The sequence below is a fragment of the Antennarius striatus genome, chromosome 12 (assembly GCF_040054535.1).
Source record: "Antennarius striatus isolate MH-2024 chromosome 12, ASM4005453v1, whole genome shotgun sequence".
NCBI classification, from domain to species: Eukaryota; Metazoa; Chordata; class Actinopteri; order Lophiiformes; family Antennariidae; genus Antennarius; species Antennarius striatus.
This window is the reverse complement of record NC_090787.1, coordinates 1789100-1814614: the sequence shown is the minus strand read 5'-3', so window position 1 is coordinate 1814614 and position 25515 is coordinate 1789100. Positions and strand designations below refer to the sequence as shown.

General features: G+C 39.6%; 6 protein-coding genes across 6 annotated transcripts; all 6 read right to left on the bottom strand.

Moving 5' to 3' along the window:
* Positions 1–2365: 2365 nt before the first annotated feature.
* LOC137605329 (trace amine-associated receptor 13c-like) lies at positions 2366–3524 on the bottom strand. The gene is made up of 2 exons (XM_068329909.1): positions 3352–3524; positions 2366–3179 (listed from the first exon to the last, which is right to left on the bottom strand). The coding sequence occupies exons 1-2, from the start codon at positions 3522–3524 to the stop codon at positions 2366–2368; spliced, it is 987 nt and encodes a 328-aa protein (XP_068186010.1).
* Positions 3525–6597: 3073 nt separating this feature from the next.
* On the bottom strand, positions 6598–7687 carry LOC137605293 (trace amine-associated receptor 13c-like). The gene is made up of 2 exons (XM_068329854.1): positions 7515–7687; positions 6598–7411 (listed from the first exon to the last, which is right to left on the bottom strand). Exons 1-2 carry the CDS (start codon positions 7685–7687, stop codon positions 6598–6600), a joined length of 987 nt encoding a protein of 328 aa, XP_068185955.1.
* Positions 7688–12115: 4428 nt separating this feature from the next.
* LOC137605266 (trace amine-associated receptor 13c-like) lies at positions 12116–13289 on the bottom strand. The gene is made up of 2 exons (XM_068329816.1): positions 13117–13289; positions 12116–12929 (listed from the first exon to the last, which is right to left on the bottom strand). Exons 1-2 carry the CDS (start codon positions 13287–13289, stop codon positions 12116–12118), a joined length of 987 nt encoding a protein of 328 aa, XP_068185917.1.
* A 2452-nt stretch (positions 13290–15741) lies between these two features.
* On the bottom strand, positions 15742–16882 carry LOC137605484 (trace amine-associated receptor 13c-like). Its single transcript, XM_068330195.1, has 2 exons — positions 16710–16882; positions 15742–16555 (listed from the first exon to the last, which is right to left on the bottom strand). Exons 1-2 carry the CDS (start codon positions 16880–16882, stop codon positions 15742–15744), a joined length of 987 nt encoding a protein of 328 aa, XP_068186296.1.
* Positions 16883–19996: 3114 nt separating this feature from the next.
* Positions 19997–21152, bottom strand: LOC137605483 (trace amine-associated receptor 13c-like). Its single transcript, XM_068330194.1, has 2 exons — positions 20980–21152; positions 19997–20810 (listed from the first exon to the last, which is right to left on the bottom strand). The coding sequence occupies exons 1-2, from the start codon at positions 21150–21152 to the stop codon at positions 19997–19999; spliced, it is 987 nt and encodes a 328-aa protein (XP_068186295.1).
* Positions 21153–22471: 1319 nt separating this feature from the next.
* Positions 22472–23636, bottom strand: LOC137605379 (trace amine-associated receptor 13c-like). The gene is made up of 2 exons (XM_068330031.1): positions 23464–23636; positions 22472–23282 (listed from the first exon to the last, which is right to left on the bottom strand). The coding sequence occupies exons 1-2, from the start codon at positions 23634–23636 to the stop codon at positions 22472–22474; spliced, it is 984 nt and encodes a 327-aa protein (XP_068186132.1).
* Between the last annotated feature and the right edge of the window lie 1879 nt (positions 23637–25515).

Below are 25515 nucleotides of genomic sequence, written 5' to 3'. Positions count from 1 at the left end.
ATGCTCAACGTGATGACTCACTTCAAGTGTCAGTGCGTGTGCCAAATTATCTCGTGACTGTGTCGATGAGTGCTGTGGGATGTATTCAATCATCACCAATGGTCACCAACAGCCTAAATATTGGCAATAATGATTTATTTGACATTGGTTTAATGACTGACTTGGTGGAAGATATGTAACCTGCCTGAGGTCAATCTGATCTTGAGGCAAGTCTGATTTTTCTTTGGGCCCTATATTTTGTTGAGGTTTTTGAAGTGAAGTCACAAATAATTGTATACTTGCATGTTTTGGAGCTTGTTTACAATGATTATTTATCCTTCTATCACTGCTTTGATCATTGGGAATTTCTTTTAGCATATAGGGTGAAAGAAACATACTATACTAGAATATAGTAAATGTGGTTTTGTCCTTTTAGTTCCCTGATCCTTTCCCTTCTCAGCAAGGATACAAGACACACCTGTGGCTCATTGACCTAGCAAAAAATTTGAATGTCTCCAAAACACATCAACAATCCAACATGAGACCAGCCTCAGGAGCGTTGGAATCCCTTTAAACACTCTTGACCAACGCGGCTCATTTAAGCATTGATGAGGGACCAGCTACTTCCATCTGCCGACTCTTTCCCCCAACAACCACCTGTTGACCCAACTGCCAGCCCAGTCACACAGGGGGCTCTTAATCCCAATACCAGCCAGGTATCCAGGCAACTTGGGAACATGCGTCCACCAGTGATCCATAGTCTTCCAGCAGCAGCCAAGCACTTGCGCTACCCATCAGTCACGAGTGTCCTTCGTAATGAGCTTGTTGTCAGGACAGCAGTTGCTTGGTTGTTAGCCATTTCTAGTGGACAATCAGAAATCACCAATAATTACGAATATTTTGCTGAAGAACTGAAACAGGTTTTTGACCACCCAGTGAAGGGTAGACAGGTGGGGCAGTCAGCCTTGGGGCTTAAGACAAGAAGTGTTTAAGGAGGAGCACAGCACAATGTAACTCTTCAAAGTTCACATGCTTGAGTGTTCTATGTTATTTGCTAGTGAGACATGTGAAAAACCTTGGCGTCGATTGCCTCACCAATCTTGCTCATTTTGTAATTGATAAATATTAATCACCTCAACTAGAATAAAAGTTCCTGTTAAACATTGATGGAAGGTCGACAGGGTAGCACTGGGCCTGGCAGCCAGTCCAACAGTTGATTTCACCTGAGATATCAACAGATAAGATTATGTTTCCAACATTTGTATGGGGAGATTGAATAGATAGATAGATAGATATATACTTTATTAATCCTGGAGGAAATTGTACTCATTTCCTTTATTTAATCTCTGTCTCCTTTACACATAATAAATTGTTCTTGTTCTTACAGCACATTTTCTCAGCACCCTTCTTAAAGAAATAGCAGATTTGTGAAATTTGAGATATTCCTGAAATGAGACATTAGTTAATGGTAATTTTTGTCAGTCCTGCTGGAGTATACAATAGTCATTCTACTTATTTCACCTACAGTATCGCTGTTCCTGGTGCCTATTGGGAATTATTTAAGGCATATCAGGCGCCAGAGAATGTACAGTATATATCGTTCAAGTCTGCGGGGGTTTTGTTTTGTTTTTTGTTTCCATCACCCCGTCCTCCAGAACCTGCACAGACTCCTGGTACCACAGCAGATTCATTCGGAGTACATCTCCTGCTTCAGAAAATCCTTAAAAACAGGTCTCCTTCAATACCAGTTTGTCCTGAACACTGACCGATTAAGACAAAGCCTTTGCCATAGCTGCCCTCTACTGTACCACAGCAGAACTGATAAATCCACATTAAAATAACTTATCAGAACTTTCACACTTGCTTGAAATGTGTGATGATTGCAGTGTTTAGTGTTTATATCTAATTTTAGAGATATTTCAAATTTTATTCTAACTTCTATGTTTCATTTTGGAACCATATGCATTAAACTGTCTTTCATGGTTGCTGATAAAATGGACTAAAATGGGCTTCTGCTGCAGGATGTCTGGGATCACTGTCAGAGAACGCACAAGGCGCGCGCACGCACACACACACACACACACACACACACACACACACACACACACACACACACACACACACACACACACACACACAATGATTATTCATATCTAAATGAAGCAGGACACCATTAATAGTAATGAATAACTGTAATATAGTTAATAACAGATTTTATTGAGCTTGTGTGACAAAACCAGGAATGATTGAGATGATGACTAAAGACTAAAAATCATTTCATCATGGATGTTTCCTGTCACAAAAGATGAAATTTTCTGTTGTTCAACACATCTATTTAGACTTAACAATGGCATATGATGTGTGTTCAGCAGAAATGTATTTTATGTCACATGTGGGTGTCACATGAGTCAGCCTCCAGTATCTTAAGTGTCACAATCAGTTTGATGGATTTTCTGAACCAGGGGTAAAACAAGGCATAGATGAGAGGATTCAGACATGAGTTTAAATACAACAGACACATCATGAATGCAGAAGATTCAGGGTCAACCCTTGAGTCCTGGGAAGAAAGTAAAAGACAAAAATATGGACACACACACATCAGAAACACAACTACAACAACTCCAAGAGTAATGGCTGCTTTCAGCTCTGATTTCTTAGCAGTTACTTTTGTTGAATACTTGAGGGTAACAGATGCAATGTGAGACCTCATGGCTCGAGCCTGCGATGCAGCCACCACAAACACTCTCATGTACAGAACTACAATGACAGTAACAGGAATAATAAAAGATAGAACCAGATCAGCAAGTCCAGAAGCATAATTTAGATTAATTACACACTGTCCAACACAGGTGTTGTACCCCCCTGGTTGTCTTAGGTTATCCTTCAGGATCAGACTGTGAACAAGAACACAAAACATCCAACACAGACAAACACAAATATTAGTTCTTTTTTTTGTGACTTTAGTAGAATAATATAAAGGATAACAAATAGCCACATAGCGGTCAACTGATATGAGAACCATGATTCCTATTGAGGAAGCTGTGAACAGATAATACAGAACAAAATACACAACACACATAATGTCTCCCACAAACCAGCAACCATCTATAAGACTTATTTGAAAAACTAAAAGGAGGCCCAGGCTGCAATCTGAGACAGCCAGAGAGAGCAGGAGGAGGTTGGTGGGGGTGTGGAGCTGCCTGGAGAAAAAAGAATTACATTTATTTAGCATTTGGAGTATTTTCATTCCAACAGATAAAAAGACCTTTACATAAAGCGGAAGCATCAATTAGAAACATGGAAGTTCACATCCACATATTATACCATTCTATAATGGGAACAGTTTCATATACCAATGAAATCTTTGCCTACTTGAAGTGTGAGATGGAGATGATGACCAGCATGTTAAGGAAAACAGTGATAATAGACATGGAGGACATTATGATGTAAATAAGCGTGGATTCAAAGTGAGGACGTATGGTCTTCCTGCAGGAGGAGTTGAGGAGTTGCGGAAAGCAAAGTTCATCTTCATCAAGAGCAGTCATCATGAGGAAGAGAGGAGAAGCTGGAGAGCTTTCTGCCTCTCCTGTCTCTCTCCTGACTGATTTATTGCTTTTCTTCCTTTCTCCTCCCTCTTTCCCTGTAGTGATTTAACGTTTGTCTATTAATGACATCATTATTTTCATCAGATTGTTCTTGCTACTTCATCTTTTCTTCTCTTTTTTTTTTTCCATTTCAATATGTCTCCAATGACAATGTCTGCGTTCTTCTGAATGTCAGAAAAATAATGTACAGAAAAGCACAGGAAAACTATCCATCCATCCATCCATCCATCCATCCATCCATCCATCCATCCATTTTCCTACATCGCTTTATCCACCATCGTGGGTCAAGGGGGAGCTGGAGCCTATCCCAGCTGGCTTAGGGCGTGAGGCGGGGGAAACTCCGGGCACGACGCCAGTGCGCTGCGGAGCCACAAAGAGACAGACAACCATGCACTCACACTCACACCTACGAACAATTTGGACCGGCCAATTAGCCTGACGCACATGTTTTTTGGAGGTGAGGTGGGATAGAACCCACGCAGGCACAGGGAGAACATGCAAACCCCGCACAGAACGGGACTCAAACTCGCAACTGCCTCGCTTTGCGACAATAGCGCTACCCACTGCGCCAGCAGGCTGCCCAGAAAACTATCTGCAAGTACAAAATACACTTCCTACTTTTTCCTTTCAGTTATTAATCCAGCTCAGAAGAGCAGTGCCAACCCCTCCAATGTCCTCACAAATGCCCAGTATGGTGACTCATCAGTATCTGTAATTTTGTGTAAAGGTATCTAATAAATATCTAATAAATGTAAGGCTCTATCTTTAAAATACTTGGGAAAAGAACTTTAGGTTTAAGGATAGTGTCTTCTATTGTGGTTCTTGTGATATAACATGTAACATGTAACATAACATTGTACCTTCCTTTTCCACTGATCGTCCTGCCTCCAGGATCAACTTCCCTTATATTTCTCCGAATCCGAATCTCACCTTTGTGTTGCTGAGGCGATCATGCAGCTGGGGCTGCTACTCATTCAGTAGTAGATAGTATACAGTACCTTGACAATATGGGTTGAAGATTTGGGCCCCTGTGATTTGCAGACCTCTTTTGTATGGAGGCTCCAAATGTATATGGTGAGGTAGGCCTCAAAACCCAGGCAGCACAATCAATAGACGTAGGTGGTTCTCCAATGCATTGATGAGCTTGAGGACCAAACCATCACCACTGACAAAATTTATTTATTTTATACAAATTTTCTTGTTGCTGGAGAGTTAAAAAACAAGAGGAGGGTGGTAGAGATATTAAATATAAGTAAAACTGAGCTCCCCCTAGTGCCAAGTAGGCTGACTGATATGACATGGTTATGACAACAGTTTAACATCGAATAGCATAATTTAACCTTAACACCTAAAAGTAAATTTAAAGACATAGATCACCCTGTCAATTTCCATTTCTTTTCAAACATGATTACCCTCCACTCATACTAGTCCATTTCTACTAATGCTTCATTTTGACTTTCCATTCTCTTCCCTCTGAGCTCTCTCTGTCTCTCCCCTTCTTCAGCTAGGTTCTCCTTCTCCTAAGTTTTGATGCAAAGAACGCCCTTACATCTTTACAGCCCGCCGAAGGAAGCAGCGGTCATCTGGGTCATCATCTGATTATATTATTTTAACATAAACATATATTTTATACAGTGCACCCTCGTTCTTTGTTGTTAATGCATTCCAGGAACCACGATCGAGTGACAAACTATTTATCTTATAATTTACGGTAATTTAAACGTTTATGAACCCTCCCAATACTGATATTAAACCACCTTCTGTCTGTATTACCTTTCCCCACACTCTTATCGACAGTTTAAAGCACTTTTGTGTCTCATGTAAGTCCAAGACTTGCGGAACCGAGCGCACTTCCTGATGCCGTTAGCCAATAGAATGTGCGTATGGTATCATGTGACTGCCTACCAAAAATCAATGATGAGGTGAAGTTGCGAGCGTTGATGTGCAAATGTGCGAGGGCACACTGTATATGATTTTGTTGAAGTACTGTACTCTGTCCTCATGGAATCTATTGGGCTATAAAAAGAAAAATTGATATGAATTGATTAATTCATGTGATCACTCATTTATTCATTCATGGATGGGTGGATGGATGACATCTATGATCTGACCCACCCATTAAACATTGAAATTCAGCACATATCAATGGATATGTTTTTCAATCAGTCATCTCTGTAACCTGTTTAAATATACTAATTTACTTCATTTCATTACTGTCCATTTTACTCATAATAAATCGGGGGTTTTTTAATCCCAACTGTGCTTTTTTTTTCATTACTCATCTTCCAGGTAGAGCAGATCAATGTCTCCGAATTTTAGAATATTCCTTAAATGAGATTGATCAGTTAATGCAAAATATTTTTAGACTTTCATTTCCACTACCAGCAAGGTTTATAACCAACAGATGTTCTAATCATTACCCTTATAGTATTGTTTCATGGTTGTCATCTTAATTTGTATCCTGTTATGTTTAATATTTTTTTCTCCTCATATTCAGGTGTGAGACAGTTTAGATGTGGTTCAAGTTTGTAAGGTTGAACAGGATGATAACACTGTTCGTTTTGTGTTGGACATATTTCTTTTCTCCTTTGCCTGCAGCAATTCACTTCAACATCAAGAGACTTCAATATGCATTCAGAGAGATTTCACATTCTCGATTTTAATTTTTTTTTAACATATATTCAAAAATTACTTGTGGGCCAACAACTGATCCTTGGAATATAGTGTGCATTTATAGAAATGACACTTAATTTGCACAGAAAATGTTAAATAGGGTGTCCTCCATAAAATATTTACACTATGCCAAGGTAATTTCACATTTGTGAAACTGACCACACATTAATTCAATCATTATTCTGAGATTTTCTGTCACAAAATATAAAAGGTATCTCTTTATCAATACACATATTTAGACTTTGCAAATGACAGATTCAACAACAGCAAAAATAAATTCATACATTGGTACCCTATAACATTGCTATATAGTATGCTTGTGCCAACATTTTTCTTTACGTCACATGTTAGTGTCACACGAGTCAGCTTCCAGTATCTTGAGTGTCATAATCAGTTTGATGGATTTTCTGAACCAGGGGTAAAACAAGGCATAGATCATAGGATTCAGACAAGAGTTTAAATAGAACAGACACATGATGATTGCAGAAGATGCAGCATCAATCTTTGAGTCCTGACCAGATAGCAACACACAGAAATATGGACACACACATATCAGAAACACGACTACGACAACACCAAGGGTAATGGCTGCTTTCATCTCTGATTTCTTAGCAGTTACTTTCACTGAACACTTGATGGTGACAGCTGTAATGTGAGACCTCATGGCTCGAGCCTGAGACACAGCCACCACAAACACTCTCATGTACAGAACTACAATGATAGAAACAGGAATAATAAAGGACAGAATCATATCAGCAAGTCCAGAAGCATAATTAACATTAATGACACACTGTCCAATACAGGTGTTATACCCACCTGGTTGTTCCAGGTTATCCTTCAGTATCAGACTGTGAACAAGAACACAAAACATCCAACACAGACAAATACAGATATTAATTCTCTTTTTTGTGACTTTGGTAGAATAATGTAGAGGATGACAAATAGCCACGTAGCGATCAACTGATATGAGAATCATGGTTCCTATTGAGGCAGCAGTGAACATATAGTACAGGACAAAATACACAACACACATAACATCACCTAAAAACCAGCAGCCATCTATCAGAATAATTTGAAAAACAAGAAGGATGCCCACAGTACAATCTGAGACAGCCAGAGAGAGGAGGAGGAGGTTGGTGGGGGTGTGGAGCTGCCTGGGGAGAAAAAGAGTTCCATTTAGCCAACATCATTTATAGAATTATCATCCAGGCAGATTACAATATCTACCAGTTTTGTAAACATAAAATATTTGCCTACTTGAAGTGTGAGATGGAGATGATGACCAGTATGTTAAGAATCACAGTGACAATAGAGATGCAAGATAGTATAATGTACGTAAGCATTGATACAAAGTAAGACTGTATGGTCTTCCTGCAGGAGGAGTTGTGGAGTTGTGGAAAACAAAGTTCATCTTCATCAAAGATTGTCATTATCAGGAAGAGATGAGAAGCCTCTTTGCTCTGTCTGCTTTCTGGCTGAACTTTTCTGTCATGATTTATCTCTTATTTTCCGACCTCCTCCCTCTATTCTCTTGTGACTTAACTTCTGTCCTCTAATTACATCACTATTGGGGCGGCAGTGGCTCAGTGGTAAAGCGGGCGGTAGAGCAGGTCGTCCTATGATTTGAGATCGGCGGTTTGATTCCCGCTCCCGCCCCCCCAAAAATACCCGGAGGTGAGCTAACAGTGGGAGGTGTCAGCTCATCTCCGGAGCACTGCCGAGGCACCCTTGAGCAAGGTGCCGTCCCCTTTACAAATTGCTCATTTGAGGCGCACCAAGAAGGAGCTGCCTGCCACTCTACCTCCCCTGCATGCCTACAGGCCCCCTTGTGTGTGTGTGATACAGGGGCCTGTACTCACATATATGTATGCATGCGTTTGTAATCAGTAGCTAGAGTGTGCTCTCTTAATTTCCCTTCGGGGATCAAACCAGTATATAAAATTAAAAAAAAAAAATTAAAAAATTAATAATTTTTTTCATTATAACCCCCCACCACCACCAACACCAACAACCCACACACCTACTTTTTCTATGTTTCCAGTCTCAATGTTCATGTGGCTTTGAAGGACACAAAAGAAATATAACAGTTGTATGGAATGGCAGTATCTATTACATACAGAAACAAAAAGAAAAAATTTCTTCTTCTCCTTTGGGCTTTTCCCTTCAGGGGTCGCCACATTGAATCAGTTGCCTCCATCTAACCCAGTCTCCTACATCCATAAACCTCCTCTTTGGTCTTCCTCTAGGCCTCCTGCCTGGCAGTTCAAAACTCAGCATCCTTCTACCAATATATTCACTATCTCTCCTCTGGACATGTCCAAACCATCTCAGTCTGGCCTCTCTGACTTTATCTCCAGAACCTCTAACATGTGCTGTCCCTCTGATGTACTCATTCCCGATCCTATCCTTCCTGGTCACTCCCAGAGAGAACCTCAGCATCTTCATCTCTGCTACCTCCAGCTCTGTCTCCTGTCTTTTCCTCAGTGACACTGTCTCTAGACAGGTTCTTAACCTTGTTGGACTTACTGAACCCTGCCGGTTTCATAGGCTCACTCACCGAACCCTTCAAAATCCCTTGTAGCATAGGTAAGCTAATGGATGTAGCGTGATCACCTGAATGACACAAAAGTGTCCCCCTTAGCCAGTGATGGCTAAGGGGGACACTTTCTAGCTTCTCCTCCACCTGTTCCCTGCTCTCACTACAGATCACAATGTCATCTGCAAACATCATAGTCCATGGAGATTCCTGTCTAACCTCGTCTGTCAGCCTGTCCATCACCATAGCAACAAGAAGGGGCTCAGAGCTGATCCCTGATGCAGTCCCACCTCCACCTTGAACTCCTCTGTCACACCTACACACACCTCACCACTGTCTTACAGTCCTCATACATGTCCTGCACCGCTCTAACATACTTCTCTGCCACTCCAGACTTCCTCATACAATACCACAGTTCCTCTCAGGACACCCTGTCATCAGCTTTCTCCAGATCTACAAAAACACAATGCAGCTCCCTCTGGCCTTCTCTGTACTTCTCTATCAACATCCTCAAAGCAAATACTGCATCTGTAGTACTCTTTTTTGGCATGAAACCATACTGCTGCTCGCAAATGCTCACTTCTGTCCTTAGTGTAGCTTCCACTACTGTCTCCCATAACTTCATTGTATGGCTCATCAGCTTTATTCCTCTGTAGTTGCCACAACTCTGCACGTCTCCCTTGTTCTTAAAAATGGGCAACAGCACACTTCTCCTCCATTCCTCAGGCATCTTCTCACTATCTAAGATCCTGTTGAACAACCCAGTCAGAAACTCTACTGCCACCTCTCCTAGACACTTCCATACCTCTACAGGTATATCATCAGGACCGACTGCCTTTCCACTCTTCATCCTCTTCAATGCCCTCCTCACTTCATCCTGACTGATCTTTGCTACTTCCTGGTCCACAACAGTCACCTCTTCTAGTCTTTGTTCTCTCTCATTTTCCACGTTCATCAACTCTTCAAAGTACTCTTTCCATCTTCCCATCCCACTACTGGCACCTGTCAATAGACTTCCATCCCTATCCTTAATCACCCTAACCTGCTGCACGTCCTTCCCATCTCTGTCTCTCTGTCTTGCCAGCCTGTATAGATCAGTCTCTCCCTCCTTACTGCCCAACCTAGCATACAAGTCATCATAAGTCCCTTTTTTAGTCTTTGCTACCTCAACCTTCACCTTACGCTGCATCTCCCTGTACTCCTGTCTACTCTCCTCAGTCCTCTCAGTGTCCCACTTCCTCTTGGCTAACCTCTTTCTCTGTAAACACTCCTGTACCTCCTCATTCCACCACCAAGTCTCCTGATCTACTTTCCTTCCAGATGACACACCAAGTACTGTCCTACCTTTGCCCTCTTCATCTTCCTCACCACCAGAGTCATCCTACACACCATAATCCTATGCTGTTTGGCTACACTCTCACCTACCACTACTTTGTAGTCACTGATCTCTTTCAGATTACATTGTCTACACAAGATGTAGTCTACCTGTGTGCTCCTACCTCCACTCATATAAGTCACTCTATGTTCCTGCCTCTTCTGGAAGAAAGCATTCACTACAGCCATTTCCATTCTTTTTCCAAAGTCAACTACCATCTGTCCTTCTGTGTTCCTCTCCTGGATACCAAACCTGCCCATCACCTCCTCATCACCTCTGTTTCCTGCACCAACATGTCCATTGAAGTCTGCACCAATGACAACTCTCTCACTTCTAGGCATGCTCTGCATCACTTCATCAAAGTCCAACCAGAATTTATCCTTCTCCTCCAGCTCACATCCTACCTGTGGAGCATACCCGCTAACAACATTGAACATCACACCATCAGTTTCTAGCTTCAGACTCATCACTCTATCCGACACTCTTTTTACCTCCAGGACATTCCTAACAAACTCCTCCTTCAAGATAACTCCTCCTCCATTTCTCTTCCCATCTACACCATGATAGAACAACTTGAACCCTGCTCCTACACTTCTAGCCTTGCTACCTTTCCACCTGGTCTCCTGGACACACAGTATGTCTACCTTCCTCCTCTGCATCCTGTCAACCAACTCTCTACCTTTTCCTGTCATAGTTCCAACATTCAATGTCCCTACTGTCATTCCTATACTCTCGGCCTTCCTCTTCTCTCTCTTCCTACAAACACATATAGTAGTAGCATATATTAAAATAATAAAACTCATTCATTCATTCATTTTCCCAGCTGTCATAGGTCGTGAGGCAGGGCAAACTCCAAGCATGACGCCAGTGCGCCGCAGAGCTTAATAAAATAAATAATTATTATAATAACAATAATAATTAATGGCACTTTGCATGCATAAATTATGTTTTATTTGATACAGTCAGCATTTTTCTGTTATTACACAGCACAATTATTTTCTAAACTAAAATAGACATTCAGGACACATTAAAACTGAAAGCAATCACTTTTGATCACCGTTGAAGGTTGCCTCCTAAACACCTTTTTACCTGATGAGTTGTACTTGCACATGTCTAATTTTAGTGTCCATTTTTTCGCCTATTAGTTGTCTGGGTGATATAGAGGCCTCATCAAATATGATGTGCTTATATTGTAATCGTTATAATAAGTGTGGCACTCTGTGTATGGCCATAGAGTGCCACACTATTTATGACTTTATGCCTTACTTGGGTACTACTATTATTATTGTCAATATTTTTAATATTAGTTTTATTATTCCCTTTCCCAATTATCTTAATTTTTTTCAATGTATATTTTTCCTGTTTCTGTCTGTTCTTATAGTTAAATTCGACTGTAACATTTAAATTTCCCAGTTTGGGATAAATCAAGTCTGTCTGTCCGTCGGCCCGCCCGTCCGTCTGTCCGTCCGTCCATCCATCTTCTACGATTTTTTGAAAAAATAATCCAAATCTTGCTCGGACGTACCCTCCCTTTATTATTATTATACTAACAGTGTACTTACAGTTTGTGTAAATTCATTCAATATTTTAATGTCCTTTTGTCATATATGATTTTTCCATCTTATTTCCAGTGGGGTTTTGTAGACATGACACTTTATTGATGCAGAAAACGCTGAATAATGTATCTGTTGTTAAATTCAAATATATACGCAAACATATGCAAAGTTTATTGCACATTCATATGAAGCCGAACACCATTTATAGTGTTGAATCACTATAATGCTTATAATATTACAATTCTGAAAGTTCCTGTCACCAAGCACGAAATGTGACCCGTCTCTGTATATTTGCAACTGACAGATTTAACAGCACCAAAAGATTTTTATACCTTATCATTACCTGACAACATTATTGCATGGTGTCTTTACACCAGAAGTTCTTTTTCAATCACATATTGGTGTCACATGAGTCAGCCTCCAGGATCTTAAGTGTCACAATCAGTTTGATGGATTTTCTGAACCAGGGATAAAACAAGGCATAGATCAGAGGATTCAGACAAGAGTTAAAATAGAACAGACACATTATAAATGCAGAGGAAGAAGCATCGATCTTTGAGTCTTGGCCAGAAAGTGAAACACAGAAATATGGACACACACATATCAAAAACACAACTACAACAACACCGAGAGTAATGGCTGCTTTCATCTCTGATTTCTTAGCAGTTACTTTCACTGAACACTTGATGGTGACAGATGTAATGTGAGACCTCATGGCTCGAGCCTGAGACACAGCCACCACAAACACTCTCATGTACAGAACTACAATGATAGAAACAGGAATAATAAAGGACAGAATCATATCAGCAAGTCCAGAGTCATAATTAACATTAATGACACACTGTCCAACACAGGTGTTATACCCACCTGGTTGTTTGAGGTTATCCTTCAGTATCAGACTGTGAACAAGAACACAAAAAATCCAACACAGACAAATACAGATATTAATTTTCCTTTTTGTGACTTTGGCCGAATAATGTAGAGGATGACAAATAGCCACATAACGATCAACTGATATGAGCACCATGGTTCCTATTGAGGCAGATGTGATCATATAGTACAGGACAAAATACACAACACACAAAATGTCGCCTAAAAACCAACAACCATCAATAAGAATAATTTGAAAAACCAGAAGGAGGCCCACAGTACAATCTGAGACAGCCAGAGACAGGAGGAGGAGGTTGGTGGGGGTGTGGAGCTGCCTGGAGAGAAAGGATTGCAATAAACTGTTCATCATTTGTAATATTGTTCAGCAGTTGAAAAAAGTCATCAAACTAAGACAAGCAATGACAACATTAGAAACATGAAAATCTTCTGTCACATTCTGAGATTATAGCCTTTTATTCTGTACCGCTACCAGTTTCATAAACTGATCAAATATTTGCCTACTTGAAATGTGAGATGGAGATGATGACCAGCATATTGAGAGTCACAGTGACAATAGAGATGGAGGACATTATGATGTAAATGAGCAGTGATGCAAAATATGGATGCGTGGTCTTTCTGCAGGAGGAGTTGAGGAGATGTGGAAAACAAAGTTCATCGTCTGTTAGGGATGTCATCATCGAGTAGAGATGAGATGCTGCTGACTTCTGTGAGTTTCTGCCTGAACCTTTCTGTCCTTACTCTTTTATCTCTTTTACCTCCCTCCTTATTTCTCTCTGGAGGCCATTTACTTTAGTTGCATTGAAGGAACTCCTATTATTACATCCTTCCATTCAGGCTAGTCTTGCTTTTTAATCTTTCATTCCTTATTTAACTTCTTTCCAAACATTTTTTTTTCTTTTATATCATTGCATATTAAAACCTTTACCGAAGTAAACATGTAAACAGACAGAGATAGGTTGCACTGCTCTCCTGCTGATATCAAGCCCAGAATTAACATCAAGAATACATCTGACATCCCAACAAATAATCCCTTCCTATGTCTATCTATAGTGTTTGGTTAACTCGTTACTGTGTCAAGATGTTTTGGTGGTGTATCCAAAGCCTCACTAATGGTTATTTTGAGTTTATACATTGATTTTTGATTGACAGTCTAAATTCACATTTCAGTTGCATTCATGAGAAACATTCAAGTCTATTTGCAAATAATTAAATGAGAACATTTGATAAAGACCATTTTTTTCCTGGCTGCACTTAAACATTAGTTTGTGCAGTTCCATTCTCTCATTGATTTATAGATCTTGTTTTATCCTGGTCTCGGTGCAATCAGGGATTCACATTCACATCTTGTTGCTTCTACCAGCTGGAATTGCTCCAGCAAATGGGATGAAAGCCCGGTGATTTTTAACTACAAGAAAGGCTGTATTAATTTTGTCAGGTTCGCCCACCAATATCGATTGGGATTATTTGTGCTTATTTCTGTAAAATATGTAATTGAACTGTGTGGGTTCTCTCTGGGTTATCCGGCTTCCTCCCACATGCAAAAAACGTGCACTTTAGGCAAATTGGCCGGAAGCAAATCGTCCGTTGGTGTGAGTGTGCGCATGTGTGTTTGTCCGTATATACAGTATGTTGCTTTGCGGTGCACTGGCTTTGCACCTGGAGTGTACCCTGCCTCATGCACCCAGTCAGCTGGGATGGGCTGTAGCATCCCCGACACACGACAGAGGATGAAGTGGATATTAAAAATGAATGAATTAATGTACTCAAAAGAACAATCATTCCTCAGTGTTGGGGAGAATTGCCATCTCTGATCATATTTGCATTAAAATATTGGTAAATATTAAAATAAAATATTGCTCAAACATTGTTTATGGTGTGTTATTTTGACCTTAGGGGGACCAGCTTTTGCATTAGTGTGTTTCCAGGTTTGAAATGTATGGGAATCTTGTGTTAACTGAAATTCTCTTGAACACAGGGGATGGTGACGAGTTTCCATCTGTCCTCACTCTCATGTTCATCGTTGTTTTTCTTGATAGATTTGTTGGTCTTGACAAATGCCTAGTTTAGAAAAGCCACATGTCTTAAAAGCATTCTTGATGTGTTTGTGGTCCTTGACCTTTCTTCCTGTCGTAGAAATGTTTTTGGCCTCTTCTTCAGTTCAGAATTGAACTCAGCCTCTTGGATGAACGGTGAAATGTCTTCAAAGAACGTTCTTCTAATCCAGTGGATCTATTTAAACACATTTGGATAACTATGACCTGGAATGAATGAGAACCTACACAGAGATGAATTGTCTTAGTAGTTTCAGTATTTTATTTTGTGTTCCAAGAAGAGTATCGCGACTCTTTACTAGATAGATAGATAGATTAATAATAATAATAATAATAATAATAATAATCCTGGAGGAAATTGTACATATCCACTGCTCAGGCATTACTTAGCGAATAAATACTGGATAAACACCAGGAGAAAAAGAAACTGACATCACAGGACACACCACAAGACATACACTACACTAACAGACACATGCAGCATTAACAGGACTTATATACTAAACTATAACTAAAATATAAACAGTTTAAAATTAAAATATAAACAGAATAAAATAAAATGAAAATATAAACAGTATAAAAATTAAAATTAAATATCAACAGTATAAAATTAAAATATAAACAGTATACAATTGAATTAAATTATAAAGAGTATAAAATTAAATTAATCTGATCAACCACGTGCTGACCTTGCCACCCCCCCCCCCCCCGCTCCTCCTGACAGAGTACTACTTTACTACTTTACTACTTTACTACTTTACTACTCAGTCAGAACTGAAGAAGCCTCTCGGATGAGAGGTGAAACATCTTCAAACAGCCTAAAAAAAGTCCAGGTCATTCATTCTCACTCTTCTTTGTTGTTTGGATCCTTTACTTCAATTTTAGGCCATTTTCCAGTTGTGATGAGACATTACACTTAGTCAGAAATGTTCCTGTGGGGTGTTTTTTTTTACAGATTTAATTATTACAAACAAATTCTGTTTTCAAAAACCAGTTTTTATTTTATCTGAGGGTAATGTTCAATGTTTAATTATATGTCTTTTAAGACATATAGCTCTCAGCATTTACTTCTATATCACATGTTGATGCCACATGAGTCAGCCCCTAATATCTTTAGTGTAACAATCAGTTTGATGGATTTTCTGAACCAGGGGTAAAACAAGGCATAGATCAGAGGATTTAAAAAAGAGTTAAAATAGAACAGGCATATGATAAATGCAGAAGATGAGGCATCAAGCATTGAGTCTTGGCCAGAAAGTACAACACAAAAATAAGGACACACACATATTAGAAACACAACTACAACAACTCCAAGAGTAATGGCTGCTTTCATCTCTGATTTCTTAGCAGTTACTTTCACTGAACACTTGATGGTGACAGATGTAATGTGAGACCTCATGGCTCGAGCCTGAGACACAGCCACCACAAACACTCTCATGTACAGAACTACAATGATAGAAACAGGAATAATAAAGGATAGAAATAGATCAACAAGTCCAGCAACATAATCAAGAATAATTACACATTGTCCAACACAAGTATTATATCTGCCAGGTTTTTCCAGATTATTCTTTAAAATTAGACAGTGAGCGAGGACAGAAAACATCCAACACAGGCAAACACAGATATTAGCTTTTTTCAGAGTGACTTTGGTAGAATAATGTAAAGGGTCACAAATAGCCAAATAGCGGTCAACTGATATGAGAACCATGGTTCCTATTGAGGCAGAAGTGATCATAAAGTTTAAAACATTATACACAACACACACAGTGTCACCCAAAAACCAGCAGCCGTCTAAGAGTATAATTTGAAAAACCAGAAGGATGCCCACAGTGCAATCTGAGACAGCCAGAGAGAGGAGGAGGAGGTTGGTGGGGGTGTGGAGCTGCCTGGAGAGAAAAAGTTGAAATATTTATCATTTGTAGTGCGATCATTCCACAAGAAAAAGCCATAATTGAAACACAAAAGCATCATCTAGAAACATGAAACTCTCATTTCATTCTGAGCAGCTACCAGTCTCAAAAAGTGAAGCATTTTGTGTACTTGAAGTGTGAGATGGAGATGATGACCAGCATGTTGAGAATAACAGTGAAAACAGAGATGGAAAACATTATGAAATAAATTAAAATCGATGCAAAGTAAGGACGCATAGTCTTTCTGCAGGAGGAGTTGAGGAGTTCTGGAAAGCAAAGTTCATCTTCATTAAATGATGTCATCCTCAGGAGGAGATGAGAAGCTCTGTCAGCTTTTGTCCTGAACCTCACTGTCACAACTGATTTATGTCTTTTTCATCCACACTCCTCCTCCCTCTTTCCCTCTGACAATTCACTTCAGTAGGAATGACTTAGCGTCTATCCATTTACATCATTATTTGAAAATATAATACTGCAAATGATATGAGTTTTTCTGTTCAGGCACCTCCACACCCCCTTAACCTCCCGCCCTCTCTAGTTTTGTCAGATTCTACTGTGGGCCTCCTTCTTCTGTTTCATATTGTCCATATCATATGCTGGTTTTTGAGTGACATTATTTGATTGATTGATTGATTGATTGATTGATTGATTGATTGATTGACTGATCATTTACACTGCTTTTACTGAAGTTGGATTTTTTAACATCTTTCTGAATTACCATCTTTGTTGTCTGTGTTGGATGTTTTCTGTTCTTTTTCACTCTGTGCTACTGAAGGATAGTATGTTACAATCCGGCAGGTACAACACCTGTGTTGGACAATGGATGGTTGCCATATCTTATGTTTCTTGACTTGTTGATATGATCACACCATTTTTCTATTCCTATTAGGTGAATTTAACAATCTAAATTGACCATTTGTCTCACCGTGTGTGTCAGTGGTTGTTTGTCCTTCATGTACCTCCATGATTCGCTGGCAACGTGTCCGGAAGGAGCCCCACCTCTCGCCCACAGTCAGCTGAGATAGGGTCCAGCTCACTCGTGATAGATAGACAGATAACTAGATAGACAAACAGATTCTTTATTAATTCCAGAGGATATCCACTGCTCTTATTAGGGCGGCAGTATCTCAGTTCACTAGGACTTGAGCTGGGAAGGTTGGCTGACTTAAGGCCTGTGTGAACCAAAAACATTTGGTGTTTGCCGGCAAGACCATCACCCAGCAGCTTGGTATTTGTGTGACTACAGATTTAAAAGAATTAAAAACTTAAGCCTCTCTTTCAGAGTCACTGAGGAACAGGGTACTCTGATTACACTGTTATTATAGTTCCACATGTGGACTGTGATTCTCAGCGTTGAACCGACGCATTTTATTTTTTTCATTCATTCATTCATTGCTTACTGCTTTTGTCCGCTGTCGTGGGTTGCAGTTCTTTCTTAATGTCACATTTTTTAATAAAATACTTGAAACGACTTGACATGCGCTGCACTGTAGGAGATCTATAGCCTTTGTGCAACGTTTAAAACCTAGTGCTCATCTCTATATTTAGTAGTTTGCATCCACCAAGGCACGCAGCTTCAAGACTCAAGTACTTGCTATTGCTATTAAAGTCATTCATACAGGCAATCTATAGTATTGTTTAGTGTCAGATTGTTGAATTAAATTCAAAACAATTAAGTAATTATCCTATTCTGTATTCTGTATTTCAAAAGAGTTTCATGTTACTTTAAGACCCGAGGTCTGTGTCACAAGCAGGTTTAACAAACTCTGAGTCAAATCTTTGACTCCGAGTTGACCTATTCTGAGCTTGGAAACTCAGAATTTGCAATTTCGTAATGGATGTTCTCAGTCAGTAGGTGAGTTCTACCTTCAGGTCGATTAGAAAAAGACCCATTAGAAAAATCAGAGCTGAAAGCATCCAGGAACTGTGTTTGCTCATATTGTTGTCGTTCTGTTTTGCAAAAGAGTGGACCTATTGACCTTTAATTCAACTGAATATAAATGTATGCTTTGAACGTTCCAAAAAGATTGAATTTTAATGGTGATTATACGACTCTTAGTTTGGAAGGAAGGGATTTTCCTGTGGAGATGCTCTCTGCTTCTTGTTGCACGCTGGGCGTGGCTGTGGAGTCCAGGGTTGGCACGCCTGAGCTCAATCAGCAATCAACTCCACCTCTTATTCCTGTCCAAACCTGCTCTGGGTCTTTGCGAGTTGATTGCTATGCAGCTCACTTGTGTTGCCTCGTTACTTTCTCCCGCTTCAGTGCTCAGGAAAGTAGTGATGTCTGAATGGTGCCCAGTGGGGCTTCGAACCGTTTTCAGCAAAAACTGTTTTGTTACTCGGCGCCCCTTTAATTGGGAACATGAACGCCCTCTTTGGCAGGGTGTCTGTACTGCAACCACACAATGATCGATGAGCCCGGAAAACAGCGCTTTGACGTTTCCTCTGTCGCATATATTTTCTGAATAAGACTGAATATAATCCAATATGTAAATTCAAGGAAGTCGAGAGACTGCAACATCCCGCAACACCCCTGAATTAATAATTTTATCCTGACCTACTTTCAGGGTAGGTCAGGAACACAGCAAACACTTCACCCGTCACACTCCGGTCCTCAGCCCAAGACCTGGTGGACTGAGCTACTGCTGCCCCGTTATGGCATCAGAGACACCATCATCACTCTGTTGCTGACTCCACAGGAAACATGCTTCACACGTTTCCTGTGAAGCCCCCGTCAGATTTGAGTGCAACTACGTCATATTAGAATTACAACCCTCTACAGGAAAGAAACAAACGAAGTGTCAGTAGTGTCTGGGCGTTTAATTAAAAAAAATTCAAAATAAAATGTTCTGAACTCTAGAGATATTGAAAGGCACTTGGTGCGATGTAAGTAGGTAGATAAATTTGAACAAAAAGCACGGCGTGGTGGTGCAGTGGGAAGCGCTGTGACCTCACAGAAAGAAGGTTGATGGATAAATAGTCAAACTTTTAATAACCATAACACACTCCCCAGAGCAGGAAATATATTGGTTTATTTGATTCAGGTTGTCATTCATCAGCAGACTGTTATACGTAATGGAACACACCCAACAAAGGCAAATACAGATTGTTACTCTTTTGACAGTGATTTTGGTGGAATAATATGATATGATAATATGATATGAGAACCATGGTTCCATTCATTCTCACTCTTCTTTGTTGTTTGGATCCTTTACTTCAATTTTAGGCCATTTTCCAGTTGTGATGAGACATTACACTTAGTCAGAAATGTTCCTGTGGGGTGTTTTTTTTTACAGATTTAATTATTACAAACAAATTCTGTTTTTCAAAAACCAGTTTTTATTTTATCTAAGGGTAATGTTCAATGTTTAATTATATGTCTTTTAAGACATATAGCTCTCAGCATTTACTTCTATGTCACATGTTGATGCCATATGAGTCAGCCCCTAATATCTTTAGTGTAACAATCAGTTTGATGGATTTTCTGAACCAGGGGTAAAACAAGGCATAGATCAGAGGATTTAAAAAAGAGTTAAAATAGAACAGGCATATGATAAATGCAGAAGAAGAGGCATCGACCATTGAGTCTTGGCCAGAAAGCAAAACACAAAAATAAGGACACACACATATTAGAAACACAACTACAACAACTCCAAGAGTAATGGCTGCTTTCATCTCTGATTTCTTAGCAGTTACTTTCACTGAACACTTGATGGTGACAGATGTAATGTGAGACCTCATGGCTCGAGCCTGAGACACAGCCACCACAAACACTCTCATGTACAGAACTACAATGATAGAAACAGGAATAATAAAGGATAGAAATAGATCAACAAGTCCAGCAACATAATCAAGAATAATTACACATTGTCCAACACAAGTATTATATCTGCCAGGTTTTTCCAGATTATTCTTTAAAATTAGACAGTGAGCGAGGACAGAAAACATCCAACACAGGCAAACACAGATATTAGCTTTTTTCAGAGTGACTTTGGTAGAATAATGTAAAGGGTCACAAATAGCCAAATAGCGGTCAACTGATATGAGAACCATGGTTCCTATTGAGGCAGCAGTGATCATATAGTTTAAAACATTATACACAACACACACAGTGTCACCCAAAAACCAGCAGCCGTCTAAGAGTATAATTTGAAAAACCAGAAGGATGCCCACAGTGCAATCTGAGACAGCCAGAGAGAGGAGGAGGAGGTTGGTGGGGGTGTGGAGCTGCCTGGAGAGAAAAAGTTGAAATATTTATCATTTGTAGTGCGATCATTCCACAAGAAAAAGCCATAATTGAAACACAAAAGCATCATCTAGAAACATGAAACTCTCCCTCCAAATTCTATCATTTCATTCTGAGCAGCTACCAGTCTCAAAAAGTGAGGCATTTTGTGTACTTGAAGTGTGAGATGGAGATGATGACCAGCATGTTGAGAATAACAGTGAAAACAGAGATGGAAAACATTATGAAATAAATTAAAATCGATGCAAAGTAAGGACGCATAGTCTTTCTGCAGGAGGAGTTGAGGAGTTCTGGAAAGCAAAGTTCATCTTCATTAAATGATGTCATCCTCAGGAGGAGATGAGAAGCTCTGTCAGCTTTTGTCCTGAACCTCACTGTCACAACTGATTTATGTCTTTTTCCTCCACACTCCTCCTCCCTCTTTCCGTCTGACAATTCACTTCAGTAGGAATGACTTAGCGTCTATCCATTTACATCATTATTTGAAAATATAATACTGCAAATGATATGAGTTTTTCTGTTCAGGCACCTCCACACCCCCTTAACCTCCCCCTCTCTCTGGTTTTGTCAGATTCTACTGTGGGCCTCCTTCTTCTGTTTCATATTGTCCATATCATATGCTGGTTTTTGAGTGACATTATTTGATTGATTGATTGATTGATTTATTGACTGATTGATTGATTGATTGATTGATTGATTGATTGATCATTTATGCTGCTTTTACTGAAGTTGGATTTTTTAACATCTTTCTGAATTACCATCTTTGTTGTCTGTGTTGGATGTTTTCTGTTCTTTTTCACTCTGTGCTACTGAAGGATAGTATGTTACAATCCGGCAGGTACAACACCTGTGTTGGACAATGGATGGTTGCCATATCTTATGTTTCTTGACTTGTTGATATGATCACACCATTTTTCTATTCCTGTTAGGTTAATGGAACAATCTAAATTGACCATAAGTCTCACCGTGTGTGTCAGTGGTTGTTTGTCCTTCATGTACCTCCATGATTCGCTGGCAACGTGATCACATCATTTTTCTATTCCTGTTATTATTAGTATAGTTCTATATATGAGAGCAAAAGTAACCACAATGAAATCAGAGATGAAAACAGTCATTACTGTACTCTTGGAGTTGTTGTTTTTCTAATTTGTGCATTTTGTGTTTCGCTTTCTGGCTAGGAGTCTATGATCAATGCTGCAACTTCTGTCTTCATCACATGTCTGTTCTCTTTTAATTCTTGTCGAAATCCTCTTAACTATGTGTTGTTTTACGCCCGGTTCGGGAAATTCATCAAACTGATTGTGACAGTTTAAATCCTACAGCCTGCTATTTCGCTCTTTTTCTACTCTGGCAGTTCCACACCCCAACCAACCACCAACGTGGTGGTGCAGTGGGAAGCGCTGTGACCTCACAGACAGAAGGTTGATGGATAAGTAGTCAAACTTTTATGCAGATTTCTGTGAAGCTTGGAGTGAAAGTACACACATGAACACACGTTAATCTTTTTAATAATTTTATATTACAGTTCTCTTTTTGACAAAAACCCAAACAAACAGGCAACCAAAAATCTCATGCACCAACAAAACAACAACACAACCAAACAATCGAATAAACAATGCAATCTCATTTCATTAGGTGCAAAGGAATTACAATACGTGGGCCTCACAGGAGTCAGGTTCAAAAATTTGAAATGTTACAATGAGTTTAATAGATTTTCGGTACCAGGGATAACAAAAGGCATAGATTATTGGGTTTAGACAAGAGTTAAAGCAAAACAGCCAGCTCTGTAAGGGCACAGATGTAACATTAAACAAACTGTTTTCACCCAAAATAGAGGAACAGAAATATGGACAAAGACATGCCAGAAAAACAACAATCACAACACCAAGAGTTCTGGCTGCTTTCAGCTCTGACTTCTTAGCAGATACAGTACTTGAAAGTGTCACAGATGTAATGTGAGACCTCATGGCACGAGCTTGAGACACAGCAACCACAAATATTCTCATGTACAGAACGATGATAACAGTAACAGGTGCTATAAAGGTAAAAATAATGTCAGCAACTCCTGCAATGTAGTTGATAACCATAACACACTCCCCAGAGCAGGAAATATATTTGTTTATTTGATTCAGGTTGTCATTCATCAGCAGACTGTTATACGTAATGGAACAAACCCAACAAAGGCAAATACAGATTGTTACTCTTTTGACAGTAATTTTGGTGGAATAATATAGAGGGTCACAAATAGCCACATATCGGTCAACTGATATGAGAACCATGGTTCCCACTGAGGCAGAGGTACTAGTATAGTCAGAAATGTTAAATAAAGCACACATGATGTCACCAAGAAACCAGCATCCATCTGTTATGACGATATGGAAGCACATCAGAACACCGACAAAACAATCTGAAAAAGCCAAAGAAAGGAGGAGGAAGTTGGTGGGAGTGTGGAGTTGCCTGCATTAAGAGAAAATGTCACATATTTTTTGGTTGTAACATTAAAACAAAACAAAAAATCAATCCACCATTTAGCAGACACATTCGAAAAGTAAAATATTAAAAGTGTTCAGGATCAACACAGAACCAGACCAAACATTTTAAACCGTTGTTTTCTTAGTTTTACTCATGAATTAATTACCTGAAATGTGAGATGGAGATGATGACCAGTAGGTTGAGAGTCACAGTGACCAGAGAAGTTAATGGCATCACAATGTAAATCAGCACAGCCTCAGAGTGAGAGTGGTTCGGCTTCCTACAGGAAGTGTTGAAGAGTTCAGGAAAGCAGAGCTCAATGTCTTCCAGTGTCTCCATGATCAGAGAAAGTCAGAGTCTTCTGAGCTCCACTAGCTCTGTGATACTTCATGTCCTCTCATGCTTTTAATATCCAATAATCATTTACATGGTCCCAAGTGAAATCAGGACAGAAATGCATCATTGACTCTGTGAGTTCATCCTTCCTCCAGATATATTTTTTCTTTCATATCAAAGAGGAGTCCATCTTCATTAACAACATCCAGTCTTGTGTTTTGTGTTCAGTGTTGATTAGGGTTGTTAGCAATAAAGTAACTTACTTCAATGTCAGGGAACAACAGGTTTTGTCCATGGCTTTGATACTTTGTGATACCACAGATGGTTCTTCCTTTTTGCAGTTCATCAACATTACAAACACTCCACTTTGTAGATGTTCTTTTCTAACATTTACTCATGACTTCATTCAGCTCATTCATGCTGTAGCTCTATAAAAGTTTACCCTGCTGGCCTCTGAATATGGCCATTGTGACTCTAACATGATACAAATTGGTTGACAGACAGACCCAGAAGGTTATTGTTGCCCTATGGATTGGCAAACAAAAAATCCACTTATAAACACTAATGGTGAAAGAATCCATCGAGGTAAGGTAATATAATGACTTCTGAGTTTGTTTGTCCTTGGGCTCTCCTCACACATCTTTGGTGGTCTCTCAAACGAAATGCCAGGTGAGGGGAAAACTTGGAAGATGCTATAGTGAAGGAGTTTTAGTTTACGTCAAGTTCTTGGAAGTCAACTGATGACCCAGGAAGGGAAACTAGGGCTTGCCATAGGCTCTATAAAAGAAGAAACTGAACACTGAACACATGTTCTTCTAAATATAGCACCTGCCACTGCCATCGTGTACATGCAATACATCATCATGCTTACAGCTATTTTGTTCTTTTCTATCAGAGAACAAATAAAAAAAAAGACAGAGAAATCCCTTGGACAATAGATCCCCCTACCTTGATGAACAGACTCGTAGAAGATGCTGTATTTACAGAAGAGATCTAGTGTAGTGCTGGGAGCACAACAACAGCTGAAACCATTGCTGATGCCTGTGGTGATGCAGCTGGCAGAGAGTAGGACCACAGCAAGAGGAGCATTCCAGGATGTCATCAAGGGTGCCATCAATTAACTGTTGAGAAAATAAGTTTCAGAGGTGCTCAGGCCCCAGAAAGTGCATTTTTTCTCAGTTTATCATCAGGAAATTGTAAACCAGTTTAGCAGCTTTCTCCAGTTCACCTCAACAAATTAACAGCTAGAATGCCAAAGGTCTGCAGTGGTGTAATTGCTGCAAATGGAGGATTCTTTGACAAAAGCAAAGTTTGAAGAAAACATTTTTCAAACACAAATCATTTATATGTATGTATACTAGCGGGAACCCGTGGCAATTCCATGATAAAACAATAAAACGAAATGTAAAAACAAATGTATTGGTATTATAAACCAAGCGCCTCACTGCACGATGCCTTAATGCCATATTGTTCACATAATTCCTTATGGCAGATGCGCCATGATTGGTTGGGTGCCGTGATTGGTTGGGCACTTGATTGACAGATAGTGGGTGGAGTTAAAGCATGACAGCGTGAGGTTTTCAAGTGAGCTTATTCAAATATATAGGTGGGGATATAGGTGGGGAGATATATATATATATACAGTATATATATATATCTCAAACTGAAGCGTTCTCTTTGGTTAACATGGTAGCGTCACTTGTTGGCAAATACACAAATGTCTTGGTTGACAGTATTTTTGGGATTGGCTGCAGTATTAATTACTTTTTTATGTCACCCGTCTCTACCCAACCAAACCATCCTCCCTTGCCCTCCCCATTAAGTGGCGGTGCACAAAAGAGTTGTAGCGACCTGGCGCTACCTCACTAGTCTTCTTCTCTTT